Source organism: Miniopterus schreibersii (assembly GCF_964146895.1).
Source record: "Miniopterus schreibersii genome assembly, chromosome: 8".
NCBI classification, from domain to species: Eukaryota; Metazoa; Chordata; class Mammalia; order Chiroptera; family Miniopteridae; genus Miniopterus; species Miniopterus schreibersii.
Window position 1 is genome coordinate 5,747,691 of NC_138109.1, and position 25,143 is coordinate 5,772,833.

At 43.4% G+C, this 25,143-nt stretch overlaps 1 protein-coding gene across 5 annotated transcripts in view; it reads right to left on the reverse strand.

Annotated features, from left to right (window-relative positions):
• The window catches only part of UBE4B (ubiquitination factor E4B), an 88,231-nt gene that overhangs the window by 27,727 nt on the left and 35,361 nt on the right, over positions 1-25,143 (reverse strand). For 2 of the 5 annotated variants that reach the window (XM_081143865.1, XM_081143867.1), the window contains 13 exons: positions 24,234-24,369; positions 23,335-23,479; positions 21,239-21,467; positions 13,714-13,855; positions 12,684-12,784; positions 11,404-11,518; positions 8,298-8,381; positions 5,996-6,052; positions 5,316-5,432; positions 5,119-5,217; positions 4,440-4,553; positions 2,851-3,049; positions 428-566 (listed from right to left, as the gene is read on the reverse strand). In XM_081143865.1, the coding sequence (XP_080999991.1) occupies positions 428-566; positions 2,851-3,049; positions 4,440-4,553; positions 5,119-5,217; positions 5,316-5,432; positions 5,996-6,052; positions 8,298-8,381; positions 11,404-11,518; positions 12,684-12,784; positions 13,714-13,855; positions 21,239-21,467; positions 23,335-23,479; positions 24,234-24,369 (1,677 nt within the window). Of the gene's footprint in view, positions 1-427; positions 567-2,850; positions 3,050-4,439; positions 4,554-5,118; positions 5,218-5,315; positions 5,433-5,995; positions 6,053-8,297; positions 8,382-11,403; positions 11,519-12,683; positions 12,785-13,713; positions 13,856-19,525; positions 19,658-20,380; positions 20,789-21,238; positions 21,468-23,334; positions 23,480-24,233; positions 24,370-25,143 lie in introns of all 5 variants that reach the window. The other 3 variants (XM_081143869.1, XM_081143866.1, XM_081143868.1) reach the window with 3 other exon arrangements.

The following is a 25,143-nucleotide window of genomic DNA, read 5'->3' on the forward strand; positions in this document are numbered from 1 at the left end:
CATTCTGGACTCTTTAAGCCGCAGGGCAACATGCAGAAAGTGAATTGCGTGTTGGTGGGAGTAAATTAATCTTGTTTATCAAGAGAAACCAGAGTTACCGTTTCACAGCCCAGAGGAGGGGTATGTCTAGAATCCAAGAGATCCTTCAAAGTGCCTCCTGGTAATACCATACCCAGTGGGAAAAGTTCATGGAAACCTGTAGTAACCACATACCAAGGGTTGAGAACTCTAAGAAACCAAAGTTTGGGTCCCATCACTGTGTAAAGAACTCTGGCCAACTGAGGAACAAGGATGTGGCAGTGGAGGCAGATGGTACTCTGGAATATCGTCCCCCTCACATTCACATCAGGTGGGCACAATGGAACTGCTTGCTTGTGAGAACCCACGGTGACTCAGGCAATCTCAGGACACGACATCACACACATACCTATTGAGCTCCCGGATGGCCCGGAGTCTGCGGATATAGCGACGGCAACTCGGCAGAATAGAGAGGTGGTGGGCGTGCAGGGTAAGAAAGAAGCATTCTGTAGGGAATTTCGGCTCAGAAAATGGAGGCTGATCTCCATCTAGGGAAAAATAACATAATCTCCTAAATAAAACTGGTTACAGGACTAAGTCAGAGAAAAAGCACAACTAATAATATTAGGCAAAATTCCACTTAAATTTTCAAGCTAAGGACACTTAAAAAATTATTAGACAATAAAAACTACAACCTGAAAGAAAAACCTAAAAACATTATAAACCTGAGTAACGTTATAAGAAAAACAGAATTCTCGTGGGCTTCATTTAAAGAGCAGGTTTTCTTCCCCATCGGCTTTAAGTGTTTACATACATGTACACCAACAACCTTTTGTGATGCATCTTCCTGAGGTAGTTTACATATGACCTGCATTCTTCAAAATGGTATTAGAGTATGTTACTAAGCCACAGGTCCGACCATTTCCCTACTGCTGGGCATATTTGTTGTTTCTACTTTTTCTCTATTAGAACTGCTACTGGGAGGGTCAATGTACAAAAAACTACTCCTCACTCCCAGCTTTTGGGAGCACATGCTGGAAAGTGTAATTAAGAATGATGTTATTATAATTTTTAAAAATATTTAATTGATTTTTAAAGAGAGGGAGGGAGAGGGGAGAAAGAGAAACATCGATGTGAAAGCGGAACATTGATCGGCTGCCTCCTGCACGCCCCTTACTGGTGATCGAGCCTGTAACCCTGGCATGTGCCCTGACTGGGAATCGAACGGGCAACCCTTTGGTGCACAGGACGATGCTCAGCCAACTGAGCCACTTCAGCGAGAATATCATTTATAGGTATATTTAAACTCAGAACAGTCTATTTCCTTTGATTTTCTCTACACATCTATTTGATTTTGGCTAATCCAAATAAGAACTTTTTTTACTGTGTTAATTTTTATTGCCTATCATATCTCTAGCTCATACATTTTCTGGAGAGGTAATAATTTGTCAGGAATCACTAGCATCCAAACAAAATAATCTTTTTTCTAGACTCCATGAACTCTAACTTCTTAATTGGGGCAGCTGGGAACCACCCACCTACCTATACAGCTGGATGTGGCCACTGGGTGAATGCCCAGTGTTGAGATTCTTTGGGATTGTACCTAAACAAAGAAACCGAAAAGCAGAAGATCTCCCGCCTTAGGATTCACTTCCAAACCCAGTATCATCGTTGAGTTTTTACAACACAGAACATGTGCCCCTTTCTCTCTCTTGCATTTCTACTTTTCTGTTTTCCTGTCACCCATCTCCCAGATACACTTCACCTGTCACAAGCTTCCCTGACTCCCCTCTGCCTGCTGTCCTTCCTTCCCTTTGCATTCTCTCCCTCTGCCTCCCTGGACCTCCCTGGGGCACCACTGCCTTTCGCCAAGAAACCGCCGAGGCCGAGCAGCTAGGCTCTCTTCTCCCTCCCCCGTCCGGGAGCCCTCCCTCTGGAAGGGGCCTCCTCAGAGCTTGCTTAGCTCCAGCCTTTCTCTGGGCAGCGTGCTCTCTAGAAAAGCCCCCGTGACCTTCTCCTCCACAACCCTGTAACTCCCCTGGCCCCAGCTGGGACCCCAAGAGCCCAGATCCTAATTCTCAAGTCTGCCTGGCTTATTCAACTGGGCCTCCTGAGTGAAACAGAAATTTCGTAGAGAATTAGGTTGCTTCCTTCACTGCTGACAACCACGAGAAACTCACTTCGGGGAGGACGACCTCAGCCGGGCAGCGGGGGAAGGGCCTGGGCTCGGCCCACAAGACAGAGCAGCGCGCGACAGGCTGGCCGAGCGCGGCACCTTCGGAACCTCGGTCTCCTCACAGTTAACTAGAGGACAGTGTATTTACTATTATGATGTTTATTAATGTTCTTTCCCTGATCAGCCCATAAGCCTGCGAACTGGAAACTTCCTATAGAATGTAAGGGAAGGTGAAAATGGAGGGCACGCTAACGTCTCCGGTTAGGATGCTGCCTGTTTTGGTTAAAATCTCCCGTGTCTGGCCCTGGGACCCATGGCTGGTGAGTGTCAGCAACGCTGACTCCCTGGGCGAGAGAAGCAATCAAGCCCTCAGACACACTCCGGCCTCGGCCACCCCCGCAGGGTGACTCAGTCTGGTGTCGCCACTGCAGGGGGAGAGGAGTCAGTGACACTGTCCCTGGAGGACAGGAGCAAGGGCCAGAGGGAGCAAGGCGACAGACAGAGATGCTGCGCTGGTTTCATGTCCAAGCTGTGCGATGATGCGCTGAGTCCAACCGTATCCTGTTGATAAAGGACGTATATATATTCTTTTTTTTTTAAATTAAAAACACAGAAGGGCAGCATTTTAATGCCCTGACAATGAGCACATCACTCACAAAGCTCTGTCAGCCAGTCGCTCACATCCTCCATGGTCGCATTCACTCTGGTCTCATCGGTGGGCAGGGTGATCCGACACCTCGGGTGGAAGATGTACGTGGGGTCGACCGTCTCTAGCTTGATCTTTGTGCTGAGCTGCTGCAGCACCCAGAGGAAGTTCAGCATAAACCCATCTGTAGAAACCAACCTATCATCTGTCTGTGAAACATGAAAGGAAGGATTTAGAATGATGACTGAACAAAAACTCTGGCACAACTTTACAGGACAGACCAAATGTGCATCTTAGAGTCGATGACAGGACACGTCTATCATGTCCCCACTGTCACTCCATTAGCAGGTGCTACTTGTTCAGTGCTCATCATATGGGAAACATCTGACACATTCTCGCTCTGAATCTTCACAGTAGCCCGTAGAAGTCAGTTATACTATTACTCCCATTTTCCAGGGGGAAACTAAGGCTCAGGGAATGTAAGTGATTTGCTAAGACCCTCAAAATCAGTAAGTAGAAGCACACTAAACAGTGCTCCTTTCTCTTCATTTCCCCTCAAGAACATCAAAATGACTAGTTTCACTGTTCCCCCGAGTAAGTCTCTCTAGCAGACAGCATTAGCACAGTCCTGCATTAATAATCGAACTATAGTAACAATAGGTAACATCAGCTCAGTGTTTGCTATGTAGTGCGCACTATTCTAACAGCTTTACGTACAGTAAATCCACAAGTTCGGTACTTTTATTACCCCTTTAGCAACGAGAAAATGGAGAAACAGGGGAGTAACTGTCTGAGGTCCCACTGTCAGTAAACAATGAACCACAACTGGAAACCCAGGCAGTCTAATACAAGGTCCATGCTCTGCTCCATACTCTTCCTTCTCCTGAGTAGAAATGTCACATCATTCATTAATAATATGGGAAGGATGTCCTTTTAACTTTTCCACTCTGCAAAAAGAGCCCAGGCCACTAGCCTCCCTCACCAGGGCTTGTGCACGTGTAACCTTGGAACTGGTCTCCTGGGGTCTGCTCCTGCCCCTCTTCCCACTTTAGTCCATTCTCCGCACAGCAGATGTGCTAAAAAACCCTCCAATGGTTTCTCATTACAGTTCTTACCACTCCCCCTTCCCTTTCCTGTTCACTGTCCTCCAGCTATAAGAGCCAGCATGTGGGGCTTGTTCCAAAGCCAGCTCATTCCTACCTTAGTGCCTTGTATGTATCTAGAAAGCTCTTTTCCCAGCCTTGCAATGGCCAGTTCTTTCTTATCAGTCAGGTCCCTGATCAAATGTCATCTCCGTAGAGGGGTCTTTCTGCCACCCAATCAAAATTCACCCCAGGCTTCTTTCTGGCACCTCCACGGTTACTCTCCAGTCCGGGACCTTGCTCCATTTGCTTCCCAGACGCCACAACTGTCTGAAATGATGCTTATGTGCCTACTCATTTACCCTATAGCACACCAGCTGCACAGAAGTGGGAGGGTCTTTATCTCGTTCAACACCGCATCTCCACCTCCTAGAACGATGTGTGGTCGGTGCTGAATGGATAGGAGTTACAGGGATGAATTTAACGAACAAATAAAAGGAGCCGTTAGGGGTCCTACCTGCATCTGTGCTTTTTTCATATTGGCGTTGACGACAGCTGCCATGTAACCAAGGGCAGCCTCACGGGTTTCACCATTTAACAGAATACTATGCAGAATCTTGAAAAGCTCTTGCTGAAATTTATTTTAAGAACAAAAAAAAAATTAAAACTTTACTTTAAAAATTATTCCTTTTGACTTCAGAACAGCTGGCTTTTCCCCACTCTCTCCTCTCCCACTTCTACTCACTTTAGGGGAACCTGACCACAGGGAGAATAGAAGAGACGTCCATGTTCAACCACGTTGACATGGGCATGAAAGCAGAGCATGGAGTGGAGGAGGGGAGCAGTTATAGTTTTAATACATAGCCTTTGCTATTTCCTTTCCAGGATAGGACCAAATGACCTTAATTATGCTATAATTAGCCTATAATTTTGCTGCTTTTAAATTTGAGAACTGAAGACACAGAATCTACATTTGGGAAAAGTGAGTCAAACTAACAGTGCTCACTCACCCCCATGTTTTAAATGCCTAAGAGCAAGCTGGAGAGAGAGCCTGGCCACTGAACCCAGGACTGGTCCCCAGGGATGCCTCATAACGAGGGTGCCTAGTATTCTTGTTGCAGTTGCTGTTCAAGACATGGATACTGGTCTACAGCCTCTCTTTCACTCATCCCCTGGTTCATTTTCTGAACACCTACCCTTCCCAGCTCCAAGTAATGCTGCAACGATTGGCTAACCACGCGAGTGTTTTCCAGGGTAATAGCAGGCCCTGAGAAATATTTTTCAACCACTTTAGCCTGGAAAGAGAAGGAACAAATTCAATCGACACATAATGTCCGTTTGGGAAGGAATCTGAACATAACAGCAGCGAGGGGCAAACGGCCACTGTACTTACATCATCTTCTGCAAAGACGGAGAAGCTGAAGAAAGCCCCCAAATAAGAGAGTCTCTGCAGCTCCCGCCCAGAGCCAGGGCTCAGGGACTTCGGCAACCACAGCGGCAAAGCAGCGACCTGTGCACAAAAGAAGAGGAACATCAAGCTGCTGGTCAGCACGCGAGTGAGAGCGCAGCGGGCAGAGCCCCCCGCAGCCAGCCCCCGCAGTGGCCCTGCTCACCAGCACGGGCGCACGTGACAGCCCGAAACACGGCTCACTCGCCTGTGGCGCCCGCTGGTATTTTCTCATCTCGGATGGAGGAAAGCCACCCTACTCCTCCACATTTTTATAAGATATACTTCTAAGTTTTATGTTTCAAGCACTCTGTGATGGAGTTCAAATGAACTATTCTTATAGTACAAAAGGATTTAAGTAAATTAATTCTTTGTGTAGGACTTGTTATTCTAGATGCACAATACTAACCCCACCCCAAAAAAAAAAATCACAAAAGAAAGTAAATAGCTTCATTCCAGGAAATAACGTATTGACAGCAATTTAACAGTTGAGAGCCACCCACACATGCTTCCTACATCTATATCTAAATGTCCACCAACAGACATCTTACAGATAATGTACTGAAGGAACATCTCCTGAGTTATGTGCTCTCTAAAAATGTGCAAGCCCATCGGGGAGCACTTACCAAATTGCACATGGGGTGTGTCTTCCCGAACTTGGTTTCACAGAGCTCGCCCAAAGCCTAGAAATCAGATCAGAAAGAGTCGTTTGAACATATTTTACTGGGCCACAATGTGAACCCCGAGGGACAGCTTTAACTGCTGCTATAACTATGTATGCATTCCCTGCACACACTGACAGCCTCACTGTTAGTTTTCCGATTAGTAACACACCATCCTGTACACTTCAGATAAAAGAGAAATATCAGATGAAACGAAAAGTTACTCAAACCTTATATGACAGGATAACCTCTATGGATATTTTAGTTAACAGCTTTCCAGACATATTTTGGTGCATATACACACAGAGGTAAATGTGTATGTTTTTACAATAATTTTTTTCACTTAATAATTTTTCCACATCAAAAAGATATGCTTCATAAACTTTAGATGGGTAATCTTGCCAGTGCTGAACAGGACTATAAATAATGAGTTTAATAAGCTATCAAATCCAGAACATATTTAAAAGTATTCCTCGATTTCACAATCTCTGGTATTTCTAAGAACTCCAACATTTTCCTTTGGAGAGTCAATCATTCTATTAGAGAATCAGGAAAAGTAGTTTTTAGGGAGAAACAGCACTGAACACGGCCACAGTAACACGATCAAACACCACTTAAACAGCGGGTTGAATTTTCTCTGTGGGATGAACACAGTGCACTGAACATCTCTGAGAAGCTCAGGCTGACAGCCACTGGATTTTTTAAAGATCCCCAGGTGACTCCAAGGTATGGCTAAGTTGGGGCCCACTGACCTAGAGAATAATCCCAGTGGTTTCTGATTTTTGGCTCCAAGAGCCTTCCTCTGCCTGCCTCTCACTATTGTCCTTTCTCGAAATGCACCCTCATTGCTGTAAAAGCATCAATAATGGAACAAAATAAAACAATTGTCTAGCATAATGAAGGCCTTTGTCTTTTGACCACGAAGAACATTTTGTTGATATGTGACACTAAAAGCTTCTTACTGAAACACGGAGCTAATTCAAACCATCACAGAAAAGTCAACAATTCCATGAAGGAATATTTACACAATACAGTGATAATTAACGTGCACTGAAATATTTCATCACTGCACTCAAACAATCAAATTATTTCACCTCCTTTTATCTGCCCCAGACTGAACAGTGCATAATTTTATCAGGAGCCTGAGTAACATGTGCAATAAAGAGACTTATCCATTCAAAATGATTTTTAAAAACAAGAACTCCCGTTTCCAGCAGTGTTTTTAACATTTAGCCTATTGGTTCAGTTTTGGTTTTTTAGGAGGTAAAGTGCACCCTTTGTTAGCATTTATCACGATGTAATCTCCTGTCTTGCTGTGGTCTTGATTTTTGCATTAGACTGTGAGCTCCCTTGTCTAGTTAGCTCCTGCATCCCCAGGGTGAGCACAGAATAGGTCCTCAATAACTAACGAGTTAACAGTAAGACATAAATGGTAAGTCAGTATAATGAGTAAAAAGGAACAAATGCAGTAAAAATATCAATTTAACCAAGGCCTTCATTTACATAAGGTTGTATTTATACATAGAGTTGATGAATTATTCTGATATTTCCCTTTATATTTCTAGAATAAAAAATATTCAGTAATACTTCAAAGAAGCAAATTCAGAGAAGAAAAGAGCCTGCTATTTTGTTTCTGGTTCCAATATTTTCCTAACAGTCAAGGTCCTGGATAAGAATCTAGCAGAAACTTCTGTCCACAATTTCTGCCTGCTTAATCTAAGTGCAGACGGAGGTGAGCAGATCCGGGCTTTCTGTGTTCAAGTAAAGCTTAAAAAAAGGTGTACAGACAGCCTCAGGAAACAGAAGGTGGACAAGAGAATCACTCTCAGGTTTTCCGTAGAAGGTCACCACATAATGATAAAGTGGTATACTTTTCTCAGTATAACCATGCCATTTTATTTGCATTTGTAATTTTTCTTTTTTTTAAACAAAATTTCATCCCAAATAGTATGGTATGCTCACTGCTGGGAGAATCAGCAGGATACCACCAATAATGATCGTTTTCAGAAGCTCCCCAATAAGCGCAGACATTTTAAAGGCTGCATCACTGCTTGTTCGGGCCTCGGGTGGCGGGATGGGTGCCGGCTGCTAACTGCCTTGGCGACGCAGCCCCCGGTGCACCACATCCTCTGCACAGCCAACACAATGATTTCGTGTTTTAAATTTGAAAACAAGGTTGATCGTGGACCTGAAAGAAAAGTGCATGTTAACATAATCTGGAAGACAGCATCTCGTGAATGGGTTATGAAGAAGAGTAAAGTTTTACCATGAGGGGGTATTTAAAGTAGTCACTATCAAGGGAGCACTCTTTGGCAGCAAGAGCCAGGCCTTGTAAAATGGGGATAAAGATCTGTAAGAAAACAAACAACAAAACAAAATTAGAAATATAAGTTGAAGAAAAACTAAGAACAGGAGGCATCTCAAATAAGAGGTGGAGTCTGAACACACAGGCACCTGCACGCCTCCCCAAGGAAAAGCTGTCTGCGCGGAAGGCAGGCTTCACTCCAGCCAGGGGGCGGCTGTCCTTCCCGGCTGAGCGGGAAGTAACGCGGCCGAATTCCCCCGACGCAGCGGGATCTGGAGACCCCAATGCTCTGGCAGGACTCCCGGTGATTCCACAGAAACTCGTAAATTTGGAGCCTGCTACAGGATGCTCCGGGGGTCCTTGCTTTAACCAACTCAATTCTGCACAGCTCAGCAACACATGTTTCTAATCACCAAGCACCTATAATCTATAAAGAAACTGGACTAAATGTCCCAGTGCCTTCGCAACTCTCAACGCTGGGAAGAAATTCTTTGTTGCCACCCTCCCACCTCCATCTAATTCCTTCCATCTTTCCCTGTTTATTTTGAAGAGAACCAGAAAAACAGACCAATAATGGACATTATTATTACATTAACTTTAATTATGTGGAACAAAGAGATAGCTGGTAAATGTTAAAACTGGAAAAGAAAGCTTTATGGAATGTATTACCTCCATATATGGTGTGATCAACACAATAACCTGGTCTGGGAGCTTCAGGGCACTCAAATGCACATTTATGTTTACCGTTAATACCAGGGCACGTGAACACTACCAGATGAGCTCAGCACAACTCATCTTCAAATTCACAACGCACTCACTGATCAACACATCCAGGGATCTGGTTGGGATGCAAGGCTAATAATTCCATTAAGGAGGAATAGTTGTAAACAACGGCTGACAATCTGAACGCCAAGTTGAAAAGGGCGTGTTCTATAAAGCCACTAGAAAAGCTAAAAAATTCCCTCTCCTACTAACTTCATCCCATTGTGCTGCGCACCTTCATCATTTTAGTTTCTGCAACTAAGCAATCAGGGTAGAAGTAATGTGCTTGCGTAAGTGAGCTAAAAATGGAGAGGACGTGCTCAGGTGTAGAGGTGGGGAATGCCAAAACTGCAACCGAGAAAAGAACAAACACAACTTCCAGAATCACCAAAAATACATTTCTTGACTGGTCATCTAGAAAAATCTCTAAGCATTGTTTTCAAAAATGCTGTAAGTAAAATATCTTTACTCTTTCTAACAGAGTTATCCTCTTTTGTAAGTAGAGTTCAATTTATAATAAACAGACAAAATATTGCTCAGCATAATATTTTTCAGTCAAATGTTATACTATTTGTATGACTTCCACATTTTAATAACTCCCTTATATTTAAGTAAGTAGCTCTGAGCAGTGATTAAAACATGCTACAATATTCATCTCCAAACTTAAGGCCTAGTGACTATTTCTGTTTATCTATCTGTGAACACTTCAAACACTTGAAAGGAGACTGAAATTTCAGTCAAAAGATCTAATAATTCAAGTAAGACCAAAAAGTAATGTGGTGTTTTTCAGTTCAGCATCTCCACTGTACTCATCCTTTCTATAAAAGACACATGGTGACACCTAAGTAAAGACAAGCCGTGTTCAAGACTAAGTGGCAGGAAAGGCATCAGAATTCTGTGATTAAAATCCAGCAGTTGTGCAGTGGTTGCACAATTGTGAATATACTGAATGCCACTGGATTGTACGGTTAAAAATGGTTACATTTGTTAGGTAAATTTCTCCTCAATTTTATAAAGACAATGAGGTCATATCATAACCTCTGTGTAAGTTTCTTTATGAATAAAATATGCATGACATACTCTTTTCAGCTGATCACTGGGCTGATTATATATACTTGAAGCTACTCTGGGTTCCTCAAATGATGTCTTTTTGAACAAGATAAGTATTCTAATTCACGCACATTACACATATAACACAGTGTGTCACTTAAAACTTTCAGGACAGTTATTTCTTTTCATCAGAGTTCACTTAACTTTCTAGAGAAGAAAAGCTCACTCTGGTGCCTTAAGTGTTCCCCTAAGTCAATAAGACCATCATCTAAGACAAGCATGGGTGAGTCCAGACAAAGACTACACAACACTAACTGGGAGTTTCACTTACTAGTATTTTGAAGACACCCTTCCCAATAATTCAAAGGCCTTAAAATGAATAATATTATAAATAATATTATAAATAATATTAAGTATAGAAACAGATGAAAAGGAATCATATCAAGTATAGCTTTGCCTCTGTCATTCCTCCTACTCACACACAAAAAAAGAAATAATCATACAACAAACTGAGAGAAAATGTCATAAAAATACTCTCATCAGGGGAAGCAGCTTGTGTGAAGGCTGCTGTGGCAACGTGCCTGCTTTACAAGACAGGCCGTGACGCAGCAGCCAAAATGCAATGCTAAAAACACACCGCAAGACTATACCCACTAGTTATTATTATTAAGCTTTATTATGAAATACATATCTGCATTTTCACTTGGCTTGACACAATGAGACGCCGGGAATGAATGAGTAGTTAATGAGGGAAGTAATCGGTAAGCTCTGAGACATCACCCCCAGTTTACTGGTCAGAAGGCACAGTCTACGTTGTGTGCTGACTGCCACTGAGCTGAGCTGGTCATTAGTTCATTCATCTCCTTTTGTAAATGCGGAGAACTAATTTTCCACACTACTCGTGCGGCAAACGCAGTGTGCCTGACGCTACCTCTTGGTAGTCCTGTGCTAAAAGCTCCTTAAAATCGGGGGCAGGACATTATATTTCTTCTGACCTCCCACACCACTCAGCACGAATCCTGTTTAAAATACTCAGTGCCTCACTGATTAGCTGAAATGGCACATGATCTGAACAATACAGCTGTCGATCTGATTTCCCTAAGCAAGGAATCTCAGGTAGCTCTTCTCTCTGAGCAAATAACACACACATGAGGAAATTCAGGAACAGACGTTTCAATACACGGTGCATTTAAAGCCGGCCTCGCCACAGAAGGGTCTAAGCTAAAAGTCTCAGGACCAAATCCACAGAACCCACCTGCTTGAACACTTCTTCGTCCTGGTGAGTGGTCCTCACCAGCTCTTGAATGAAGCCGTATGGGAGATTCCTACACAGCATGTACGGCACCAGGAAGGACGGCTGCTGCATGGACCTGCGGACCCACGGGAGTCAGAACTGCAATGAATCAACTCATTACCACGTAACAACAGAACATGTGGAATGTCATGTCAGCAGCAACTGCCAGTCAAAAGCCAAACGTGGAATCTCCCAAATATTCTACATAATAGTTTAGGCAAAAGATCACCCTTCTTATAAATAATCCCTGTCTAAAAAATGAAAGACTATATGACGCTTCAAAGAACCAATCTTTTCTTCTTTAAAACTAAAGCATTAAAAATATGCCCCCGTTACTTATTTGCTTATGCTTTATCCAATTAGAGATAAGCAGTGGCTGGGGACTTTGTAAAACTCTTAGTAATTTTTATGATGGAACATTTTTATTATTTATTTATTTATTTTACAGAATGTTTTTATTGATTTCGGAGAGAGGGAAAGGGAAAGGGAGAGGAGAGAGAAACATTGATATGAGAGAGAAACATCAATTGGTTGCCTCCTGAATGCACCGACTGGAGACTGAACCCACACCCTGGGCATGTGCACAGGAGGGTGCTCAACCAACTGAGCCGCACCAGCCAGGGCACCACGGAGCTTTTTAAGGCTTTACTACATGTATACCATTTTCCTTCTTTTTGACAAGTTTCAAAAATATACGGCTATGGTACAGAAAAGAATGTAAGAATACTCAGAATGAATAAATGTAACTTTGTCAGTTTTCCTTCAGATATTTTTCATATAAAGAAATGACGTATACAAATACTCTTTCATTAAACTTGAAACCTTTATGGGACTCTCAGGAACAAGCAATAATATAGTGCTTGGGGTGATTCCCAAATTACCTGTTCCACCACTATTCTTTATTCCTGAGTAACAAAAACTGATAGTGCGATGCATGAAAAATGATGATCGTCACATTTCATCAAAAACGTCCACTGATTTAAAGCAGCTGCTTTTAAACTAAATCACTAATTTCCTGCCTTGCTGTCAACATATTTCAACACTAGTCTATCTCAATAAAGCACCCAGAGTGTTTTATTTCCCCAGTACTGCAGAGAAGGGACCTCAGAGCTCATCCAGTCACCCCTCTCTTTTTACAGGTGAGGGATTCAAGGTGGTGTGAAGTGCTTGGGCAGCCCCATGTCCCCTGATGGGCAGGATCCTCCCTCTGCTAACATCAAGCACATATCGGTTTTTCCTACCTTGGCTGTGTGAGAGAACCTTGTAGTACTAACGCAGTATGGGATATGCACTGTGAGCGGATGTTGCTCAGAAGCTGGCTGACCGCTGGCTGGCTGCACATCTGAAAAGAAAAGTAGAGGTTAGGGCTACAAAGACAAACAAAATAATCCCATACTGTTGAAAACTGACAAAAGTCAAAAGAGACTGAACCCCAGAAGAGGGCATGCTTTGCTCTTCCTTTATTCACACTGAACAGACTAGAGTAGTCACATCCACATACACTGCCTCTGCTGAATCTAGCTGGAGAAAGACACAGAGGCCCGAGGTGAGCACTCGGGGGTCTCAGGCGCGTGCCCACTTGCTCTGCTTCTGCTAAGGTTAAGAGCAACAACCCCCAAAGAGGCCCTTCACAAATATGAAACTAACAGGTGGACGGCCAGATTCGTTTCTAATGAAAAGGAGAACTAGAAAATGACATAGGGATTAACATGAATTAATAATGAAGTCGGCACAAAACAGTAGGAAAAAAATCCTAGCTTCCTAAGTTTTAATGCAGTTTTGCAACTTATTATTTAAGTGATTCTGGACAACTATTTGACCTCTCTGAGGTTCATTTGCTATTCAAGTAGTGTTAAAACAGTGCCCATCATACACTGGATTACACTGGGCTACGCAAACGGTGAGAATCTGAACTAATGCAGACCCAGCGCAGCGTCCATCAGCCTCCAGGTGCTACATAGCGTTGTTTATCATGATGACGACCATGACAGACTATCAGAAATTATTAGGGCCATGTAAGCTGCTGGTAGTGATGGCGCTCGGCCCTGTCACCTCTTCCCTCCGCTGGGATGTGAGTTCCATGAGGACAGGGATCTTCGTCTGCTTTACTCACACCCTACGCTACTGGTACAGAGCCTGGCACATAGCACATGCTCCATAACCACTTTATTGATTGAGTAAATGAATGCTGAGCAGGGGGTGGAAGCAATTATTTATCAAACAAATAACCAGGTTTTTGTGAGTTCTTTTAAATGAATCTATTTCTTATACCTTTGGTGCTTTTTTTTCCTCTATTCCAACTCGGTCAAAACACTCGATGAGGTAGTTCAGCATATCTGTCTCCTTGCAGGTCTCAATGGCGAAATGGTCACTGTAGGAATCCCAAGTACTTGCCCCACCAGAGGCTCCCAAACTTCGGAGAAGAGAAAAGAAAATGGATGATTCTTACCTCTTCTCAGTGCATTATCATAGACAGAGTTTGCGTTTCTGCAGCAGAAAGCCTGTTAGGACCCCTGCACCACGACAAAGCGCATACACCCATGCAGCCAAGGCTGGGGCTGACTGCTGGATTCAGCTGCTCCAAGTCCAACCACAGTCATTTCATAAACATTTTATTCTGGCTAAGAAGAGAGCCTCACCAGAAGCCCAACATCTTATCTTGCTGGGAATGGCAACTTGCAAAACCAGGAGGACTAAGAATGGCGAGCCAGTGGCCAGCACCAGTCAGGCGGGCTTGGGGCCTAGAGCAGACGAGGCTGTCACTGTCATCGAACTCTTTGGGAGGGAAGTTTTAAGGGACTAACACAATCCCCCTCCTCCTCCTAACTTTTAGCAGAGATCTCAAAGCTTTCATCCAGCATTTGGGAGGACCAGAGCTTAGCAAAACTGTCCAGTTAAGAGACATGAAAATATTTGTTATCAACACAAATTATCCAAAACTTTCAGTGAAAAAGGCAAAACAGTAGAGCAAAAACAAAACCAAACCCTTGCATGAGGAGTGTTCCAACTTGGGTTCTCTTCCCAGCCCTACAGCTCACTTGCTACCTGAACTCAAACCTCATCTCATGCAGCGAGGGTTAAATGAAATTGTGTGAAGTGCTTTGTAGGATACAAGCAGGATACATCCAGCGTGAGGCACTGTTATTATCAGTATACCTGTTCTATGAGGACAAAGCCAAACATTATCACAAGGGTTAGGTGTGAGGAAATTAAAGTTTAGATCAACCATCAAGAGGTCATAGACCAAATCTGATGTTAACTCACCAACTGATTTGATATGCACAAAAGATACAAAGAGATTAGTCATGACATAGGAAGAGGCCAGGAATTTTGAGATGAAGATGAAATGAGAAAATATAAGCTTAGCAAAAAAATTACATGCCAAAGATGGTAACGGGTAGGAAGACTATCGGGAGCCTGAGAGAGCCATTCCTACTTCAACTCGGGGCCGACATGGGCTAGAATCTAAAAAACCAAGAGGAACTGAGATATTAACAACACGTTAAGTACACGGATGGGTAGATGTACAAAACGAATTTTGGAATATATACGTAACTGACTTGAGCAGCTCTTACAAATGACAATGAAAATAGATCTTCCTCATGTTTAAAACAAAAATTTAAAAGCATATATTTTCTTGATCATAAGCCACATATTTCTCCATTTTTGCATTTCTGAAAGGAAAAGCACCTTATATTTGATGTTGGAAGTTCCTTGCCAGCAGCAAGGAGTCAGTCTGAGGCAGTGCCCACAGCCAGCACGGGACCATCTGTGTGACGCCTGCATGCTCAATGGTGGCAGCTCATGCGCTGAAACTGGGTTCCACTCTCAGCCAACACGCCCATTTCACTTTAACTTAAATTTGAACACCTCAAAGTCCACTGATATCTTCACAAATATTTCACTAAGGCATGAAAAGTGACAACACGTGGAGAAGACTGCTTGTCAGGGGCCAGGCAAGGCAATGAAAGGCACTCAGAAGATAGCAGAGTTTTCAAAGCTAAGAGGTTGGTGCACGTTGGTGATCATCTGTCAGGCACCAAGCAACACCTCCAGTTGATTTCAAGAGAAGAGAAAGAAAAAAAAGGGAGGGGGGGTTAACCAAATAGGAAATGTAGAGTAAAGCCCAGCATTCATCAATTTTAAGGTCAATCCTAAAGGTGCTAAAGTAGACCATGACCGCAAGTTTGAAAACCAGCCAGTCTAGCCAATGCTACGCATACACGTCAATGGGCAAAAGCCACTTACAAGGATCTGGAGATTCAAAGAGAAAGAGCTGGACTCACATTTTGCATGTGTGATACTGACGGAGAAAGTGGTGTGTAGTTTATACGCATAAATTCAGGCTACCAATAAACCTTTTCAATGTTTTAAAATAATGTCATTTTTTTCCTAAAAAAACTGTTACAGTTCATGATGGTTTTATAACTGATGACATATGAAATAGGACATTGGAAATATGTCATATTCAAGTCCTAAGAGTATCAAATTATACACCCCCCCCCCCCCCAGGAGAACACATGAACTATTTTCTGACAACTGTATCAGTCAAGTTAATAATGTGATTACTTCACATAACAGAACCACATAATAGCTGAATCCTTCTGAAAACACAATGAAAATATTCCTGGGGATTTTACACGTGCATCAGATCTGTGCAAATTGAATCCCACTTTAAAAACTTGTTTTTTAAAAAGATTCCACTGCAGGTCCTTTTCTTCTCTAAGGGAAACAATCACCCTCCTGCTTTATTTTTTTGCATGCAGGTTCTGGAGTTTTATATCTTCTCAGGGGAAGGCAGAGTCAGATCTGTGCAGCTTTAAGGAATGTGCATTCAGTGAACAAAAATTCCTGATGTGCCTGCCGCTTCCAGGCCCTGTTGTGGGTCCTGGGGTGACACACGGAGTCAAACAGATATAGAAGACCTGTTCCTAGGGCACCTATGTTCTAGAGGAGAGGCGTTCAAAACCAACTGAAGACAACAGTGCTCTGGGGAAAATTTAAAAACCGGGGATGAGGAAAGAGCAGGGCAGGAAGTGTGTGTGTGTTTAATACAATGTTTTGGGGGTTTTTTAAAGCCTGTTAATGGCTGGGGGTTTTTTTTGCTTTTGTTTTAAATATGTTTCTACTGATTTCAGAGAGAGGAAGGGAGGGGGAGAGATAGAAACATCGATGAGAGAGAGTCATTGATCGGCTGCCTCCTGTCCGCCCCCTACTGGGGGATCAAGCCTGCAACCCATGCATGTGCCCTGACCAGGAATCGAAACGGCAACCTCCTGGTGTATGGGAAGACCCTCAACCAGCCGAGTCACACTGGCCAGGCTATACAATGTTTAATACAACAGGGTCAGGGACACCCTCTGATAAGATGGCATTTACACACAGACCTGAGGGAATCAGGCAGCAGGCCAAGTGCAAAGCCTAAGGCAGGAGGGAGACATGCTAAGTGAGTTCAAGAGCAGAATCAAGTGTATGAGCTAGAGGATGTGGGCATGTGGAGGCAGATGGGGCTAGAAAGGAAGAGTGTGAGTGTGAATGTGTGTGTACTGGTGTGTGTATGTGTGTGAGTGAGCTGCACAGTCTTGTAGGCCAGGGTGCGAGGCTTTGCGTTTTACTCCGTGCGAGGAGGAAAATCACTGGAAGGTTCTGGGGACTGACACAGCGGGCAGATTTCTTTTTGACTAGTCCATGTTTCATTTCCAATAGTGACGACCAGCAGAAATCAGGGTAAACGTCAATGCTTTCACTATCTGTTCATTTTTCTCTGCCTGCTCATGTAAGCTCATGACTTTCAAGGTCTGACCTCCTTCACTGCAGTATCTAAGAAGTAAAAAAACCCAAAACCAAAATTTCTTTCTAGTCATCCACTTCCTCGGAAACAATTTGAAAAATTTTCCTCAGAATAACTCCTGTGTTGTCTTTATCACAAGACAATTCTCTCCCTTCACTCATTTCTACCCCTGGAAGAAGCAGTTCCCTGCAATTCACACAGCTCTTCACAGGAGACCATAGAACATCACACAAGAAATGACTTTACCTTTCTTAAATTAACCCTGGTGATCCCCACTGTAAGGAATTAGTATATGAACATGTGTCCAGGCTACTTCCAAAAAGATGTGCACAGAACCCACTCCATGGGCACGCAGAGGGGACAGACGTAAGCCCTGCCGATTCCTTCCTCACTACCTCACAGGCAAGAAGTGGGTGTTCAAATCGTCTCCTTCAAAGTAAATAAAATTCTGAGACGATCAAGTAGAAAGGGGGAAAGAATAAAACTACTTGCTGAGAGGTCAAGTTAACAAGGACCTGAGTGAGGCCTCTTCCTGGTTTGGGCCCTCCATGCGCTCTTAAAGTTTCTCTCTTGTTTAATCAGTTACATATTTTCACCCATCTTTTGTATTATTTTTTATATCTATTCAGAATCTGTAAATTGCCAAAATCTGGATAGATCAGACTTCATTTTAGCAACCAGCACAGGACGTGCCAGCTGACTGGGATGGAATTTTGTAATAAGGAGTAAAATGTTCTTGCCCAGGAACAGAGTAGATGCTCTTGGCAGCAAAAGAACCAGTAAGGAACGAGAACACAGTCCTACTGGGCGAAGCTGGACACGCCAGAGGCTCCGCTCGGACTAGTCACATGGCCGGCCTCCTGGTGGCCCAGTTCTCAGTTAGGAGGAGAGCTGCTGGGTGGACTAAGGTGGTGATACATGCAGTGCCGACAGTGTCTGGCATACGATGCTAAGGATGTGCAGTTATTATTACACAACCACCAAGTTTTACTTCTCCTTGTAGGTATAGAATCTAGATCTGAGACAAGGCTGGGATGTTGTAAGTCTAGAAAGACGGAGTTAGTGACAGCAGCACACGATCTGATATCTTTGTTAGAGAAAGTTGGAATTAAATAGGCCAGGGAGAGAGAGCATTTCTCCCACAGATAATTTACAGGTAACAAAGCACTGTTATCATGCATGGAAACTGAGTCCTAAAGAGGATGCCTGCTGCATTACTATGATCATGCAACGGGACTTTTCTACAAGAAAATGACACTTTTACCTCTGGGAAATTTACTTGAGAAAGAGAGATATAACTTTCAACCTAATACAAATATCAACCTTCCTAAATCAATATTCAACCTCGCCCCGGAACTCCTTCTCTTTATATATTCTCTAACGATTCCTGTACACTGTCAAATTTAATGAAGTGTACCTAGCTCCAAATGCCATCTTTATTTATAGCCTGGAGTTATTTTTGAACAATGCTGGGCAAAAATACCAATTTAGTCCAGAGGAAACTTCAATTTAAGAGCAAAACTGTAAGACAATGAGTCACAGGTAGAAGGACGCTGCTATTGTATTTTCCTTTTCAAAGTCACCTACAAAACCTAAGCAGTCTTTTTCACTCGGTTTTCAAGAGCGAACATTCAGTGACGGCATGAACTATGTTTTGGCCTCTGCTGCCATTCCAAAGGCCGTCTAAACAAATGGGGCCTTGCTTTACTGAGGTCAGGGAGGCGACCAGTGAAATTCAAGTTAGATGGGAAAGCAGAATAACAATTATACTGGAGGTATGACCCTGTATGCTCTTCAACGGATTGCCCAGACTCCGCTGGGGCAGCGCACGCACACACCAGCCCCCCTGCCATTCCTGAATAGCAGTGATCCATGCAGCTGTACATAAGAAAACAGGCCTCGCAGAGCACATGTTGCTCGCATCTGGTAGCTCACGAGAACACTCTCGCAATAGATCAGTGAAGGGTTCTTGCTTTTAGAGCTTAGGGTGGATGAACTTAATGGTGACTGATCTTTAATCTGTTATTCATGTTTTTGACAGATGATTATAGGTAAGTATTCTCCAAACTTACCAGGCAACGACCATGAAAATTTTCCTAGGTGCACTTTACCCCAGGACAGGGTCCTAGCATTTCAGTACATTACATGCAAGCTGCTCCCCTCTTCGCTCTCCAGGAGGTCTCACCCGACCCTATGTTGTTTGGATTCGAAGCACAGCCCTCATCAGGGCTCACGGAAGTTAGTTCCTAAGCACCTGTGCACATGCAGGGTCAGACGCCATTCCTCTGATACCTGGACCCAAACTGGACACAAGAAAACTCATCACCACCACCACCACCTTCATCACCATCATCTTCTTCATCTTCATCACTACTGTCCCCAGAAAGTGCGAAGAGGAGGAAGGAGATAGGACTGTCGTACAAACTACCACAACAAAAGCAGAAAAGGTTGTCAGCGAGCAAAGGAAAAACAAGAGGCAGAAAGCTTTTGCAGCTGTTGTCCTTTCAATTAAATCTTCTGCTGAGTTTTACCCAGTGACATGCAGAGAAGTAATTCACCCGAAACAGAGATGCACAGGGACCTCTGAGAGAGGGGACTGGGGTAACGCAACTCTGAGACTGCTGCTTTCACGGTAGCTGGAATCAGGGCGCCAAGGCATGAAGGCTGGCCCAGCCCATGAGCAGAGCTAGGGGACCCCAGGATCAGATCTGCTCCCACCGCCGCTTGGTCTGACTATGTTTCAACTAAGACTCTCAACAGTATAAAAAGTCAAAACGTGGTTTTGTGATCCCCAACTTTCAAATACAAACTGCCGACAGTCTCTAAAACTCATCTGTAATGAGGAATGACATGTGAATTCAATTTTAAAAACTAAATTACTTCTTCTTTTATACAGGATGGAGAAAAAGTGAGGGGAAGAGAAAGAAGAAACGCGCCCACAACAGAGCCACCCATACTTTCCAATGTTACCAAAGCGGGCGGAAGCAGGGAGTCAGGGCGCGAGCCTACCAGACTAGACACACGGGTTAACCCCAAAAAGAAAACCCACATAACTGAGGTCAGTGGCACACAACAGTCCTTCCAACCGTGTTAACCACCTTTCCCTGCACTGCAAACACGCACCCAGCTCTCCTGCTGGATAAATACCTAGGAGAAATCCTTAGGGAGGAGGGACGTCTGCTCAGGGCACTGGGTGAGGCGGACAGTAAAGGTGGCCCCGTGCTGGTGGCGCTCTGTCGGGAAGAGCTGGCCGGCACTGCTTGAGGGCTACTAGCGAGGGCGGGGAGGCTTGGTGAGCTAGACAGAATGGAGATGCCCGAGGACCTCAGGGCAGGAGAGGCTGCAGCCGCCCCGGGGTGGGTGACAGTGTAGGGGCGGTACCGCGGCGATGAGGGCTGGCTTCCCGCCGCAGTGCCCGGGGCCGGGCCATGAGCACTGAGGGACACGGAAGGCACAGCCACGGGGCTGGCTGCACCGGAGGGGGCCAAAGGCGGACTCATCACCGGCACAGAGCTCCAGAAACTCGTGTTGGGAGCTGGACTAGTTTCATAGAGGCTAAATTAGTTGAGAAGGGGAGGAAAGGAGAGAAAATTGAAGAAAAACTTGAGATAAATAACTAAAATGGAAAATAAGCTTTTAAACAGTATATTCACACTTCATATCTCTAAGCATTCAAGTATACAGATCATTCGGATACCTAAGTAAGTATCATCTAACTGCTGCAAAGATCTAGAGGTTATACTTACAATATTTTCAAGCCCTCTTGCCAAAGAATAATGTACCATATACAGCCATTTGTTTCTCACTTTTAACTGACCAAGAGCCAAACCATGGAAAGCCAGATAGATCAATCTGGGAAGGACACCACCTCCTGCAAATCCATCCCCCAAAATATGACACACTCGATAATCTGCATGACACAGGCCCACAAAAAAGCATTCACTTCTCTCACATACCCATGGCCATTTTACTACCAATTACATGTGCAAGAAGAACCACACTGACCTGGACAAAGAGCTGGCACCGAAGGAACCCACGCCGCAGAACATGGGGCTTGTCCCTGGATTGGAGCCAGTATTGAGCGTGAGGTTTCTGTCTGGTGACCGAGCTGCCGCTGCAATTGGCTGTGATGTGGCTGTCAGACTGGCAAATGGGTTTTCATCTCTAGTCTGAGTGGACATCATTAGCACTTCCATTAAAATCTGGCCAATCAAGTCCTTAAAATCAGAGAACACTGTTGGAAAGGCAGAATAAAGAGGAGGTTACACGTGGTTCTTCACATACGCAGTCCTTGAACAAGCCAAAGGGAACCAGAGAGGTTCGGTGCGGTGCCCCGGATTGGACTGGATCCTGGAACAGGAAAGAGACTTGAGTGGAAAACCTGGAGAAATCCAAATAGGTCTGGAGTGTAGTCAACAGTAATATCTTAGTGTTTTGGGGTTTTTTGTTAATCTTCACTCAAGAATGTTTTTTCCATTGATTTTTTAGAGAGAATGGAAGGGAGGGGGAAAGGCAGAGAGAGAGAAACATCAATATGAGAGACACATTGATTGGTTGTCCCCCGCACGTGCCCAATAGGGGCCGGAGATCGAGCCGTAACCGAGGTACGTGCCTATAACTGAAATAAAACCCGCGACCCTTCAGTCGGCAGGCCAATGCTCCAATCCCTGAGCCAAACTGGCCAGGGCAGTAATATCTTAGTTTTGACAAATCTACTATGGTTATGAAAATGTTAGGCTAGGGAAAACTGGGTGAAGTGTATACAGGAACTCCCTGGACTATCTCTAAAACTTTTCTGGAAATCTAGAATTATGCCAAAATACAAAGCTTATTAAAAAAAATTGGAGTGCGGTCAGTGAGTCACTGCTGATATATATTAACTGTAAAAAAGTTACTCCCAATGACAGAGGTTAGTTTATCACACTAGATATGTAATTGGTTTATGTTTCTTCTCCTGTGTATGTTTTACATACAGTAAAACTATCAAGTTCAAAGTTCAAAGTATTCTATTAAGGGTCTGATTTCTAGTCATCATCTGGCTTTCTGAGGCAGATTCTACTTTCTAACTTCCTTCTTACTCTCAGCACTCCCCACTGCTTTACTGTAGGTTTTAAATATATTTTAAAGATCACCGTATAAATAAAAGTTCTAAGCTATATAAATCTTATCTGATTTGGTTATTAAAAATCACTATTTATATGTGCACAAGAGTGACATGAGAATCTTAAGATTTATACTAAGAATAGTAACAAGTGGTGAGGTTTTGAAACACCTGGTTGCTAAGCTCATCTCTATAACCAGAGTTAATAAGAAGATCCCAGTAAGATCAGAAGTAAACTATCCACCCAGCAGGAGCACGGGGGATGCGTTTTGTTTGCCTTGGAAGACAGGCAGTGTTGGAAAGGGAAAGGAGATCTCCCTGATATTCCTTCACTCACTTAAAATACACCTAATGAGGGATTATTAAGTGCAAGGCACCATTCTCGGCATTGGGAATGTATCAGTGAGCAAACCAGACAAAAACCCCTACCAGCAAGGAGGTTACACTGCCGTGATGTGCAGAACACCCAGGGGCCCTCTCCTACCTCCTCTGTATTCCAAATACCCTGGAAAGCTGGTATGCTAAGAGTTTTATTACCTGGTTATAAGTGTGCTTTAGTGTAGCTTCTTAAAACAGAATCCTGGGAACAGCAAAATATCAGTATGTCCTGTCTTGCTAAGCACTTGAATCAAGGAGATTTATGCCACTGTCTACAAAGGACTTGGCACACACTTAAGGCAGGTATAGGTCAGACAAAGAGCCTCTCTCGGGGTTCCTGGATGCTCCTACTTTATAAGACGTGCTAATGCTCTAGCATCTTCTTATTACAAAGGGAAAAATTTCAACCCTGAAACAATGGACACCATTAACTTATTTACATAGTTTTCTTTTAAAAAATCATAAAAGTAAAAAAGAAATTTATCAATAAGATCCATGGAAAGTGGCCGTACATCAGTGTCCTCACCAAGAAGTACCCCTGTATTCAGAAATACAACCCAGAGCAGGGCAGAGTCACTGCGGATAGCAGGGAAGGACAAGAGCAGCTGAGCTAGAGTCCTACCTTCTTTTGGATTCTGCTTGAATTGTGCAGAAAGAGAAGAAAGAAAGATGACATCTCTGTCCCGGTCCTTCCAAGAGACACGAAGGATCTTACAGACCAGCTGTAAGGCCTGTTCTTCAGACACTTCAGAACCCGATGACGGCTCCTTGTGAGAAAGAAGAATCGGGTTAATTTCAAGTGCTCGGAGGCATGAGTTAGACACCAACAGAAATGCTTAATTCTGATTTAATTCATTTCAGAAAAGCGTGTGACTATTCACCCACTTGACTTAGGGAAAAGTCAAGTTACTATGACTTCAGAGCTACAACTTTTCATAACACGTAAGAACTATACAAAATAAAGCATCACACTACTTATAGTCCAACTTCAAACAATCATCACCACGTGCCGCTGAACACTAACAGCTTCCTGAATAGAAAGTGACTCAATTACCTAACTATAGCAGTTCTACACCACAAAAACAAACAGACAAAAACTACACAGAACACCCTTTTCCTAAACATAGGAGCTGAGCTCAGATGATAACTAAATATGAAGACCTCATGTTTTCAAAAAGCTTCTGCTTGCTGCTGGGTCCCACACACTGTGTTCTTGCCTCAAGTCCCAGTCACCTTCCTCTGGAGAGGACCAAAGAGGCGATGGCCAAACACCAACAGAAAGTTCAGATTAGCTCTGAATGAATGCCTATCACAAGCCAAACTTACTGACAAGAACAGGGACCTGAAACAGAGATAAGGGGAGGGTTTATCAGTTTAAAGGACTGAGTTGTACTTTCATTAATAAGGACAAGCTAGGCTACCCATGGTTCCTTGAAATAAAACCCACCACCTAACAAGGACCTGCTGATTGGGGTGGCCTGCTCTAACGGGAGCCACAGACACAAGACATGAAGTGTTTACCTGTATCACTGCACTTAGAACAGAAGTGAGGCGCCATCTCTTACCAACCTTGTCGCTGAGGCTCCTTTTCTCTCTTCGATCATTTTCATCAACTTCCATATTTTCAATTCCTGAATCCACATCCACCTGGGACATGCTTTAAGTACAAAAGACAAATAAGATGACATCTCTTTTACCTTTTATAAATCCACCCAATGTCCTAGCTGCTGGTTGACGAAGTTTTAAAATATCAATCAAAATCAATCAGGAAAGCAAAATAACAAAGGTTCATCTTTTTTTCTTAATTTTTAAGAGCTCCTCATATATTAAGATACAAACATTCTATCAAAATTTTAATATTTTCCTAAGTTGTCATTTTCTTAGGCTCACTTTCAAAAAAATAATTAGAGCATATTTTCTGTACATACTGTTAAACGGTATACAATCACTCAGAGCCTGATTACAAAATTTAAGGACATGTAGGTCCTTTCCTCCACATTAAATAAATAAGTGTCCCAGCACCATTTATTGACAAGACCATCATTTTTACACTAATATGAAATCGCCTATTCGTATATCCAATTATCATATATGTGTGGGTCTATTTCATATATGTGTGGGTCTATTTCTGGACATTCATTTCTGTTCCATTAGACAATCTGTCCCTGAGCCGACACCGCCCTGTCTTACTAGAACTTCACAGTAAGTCTGGATATCTGCTAGGTCAATACCTCCACCTAGTTCTACTTCAGGGGAGTCCCGGCAATTCTTGGCCTTTGTGCATATATAATTAATAATCAGCTTGCCAGGTTCCTTAAAAATTCTGTTAGGATTTTGACTAGAATTTCACTGACCCTAAAGATCAAAGTGGGGAGAAATGGCATCATTATGCTAGTGAGTCTATCCACGGTATCTCTCTCCAAGTACTCAG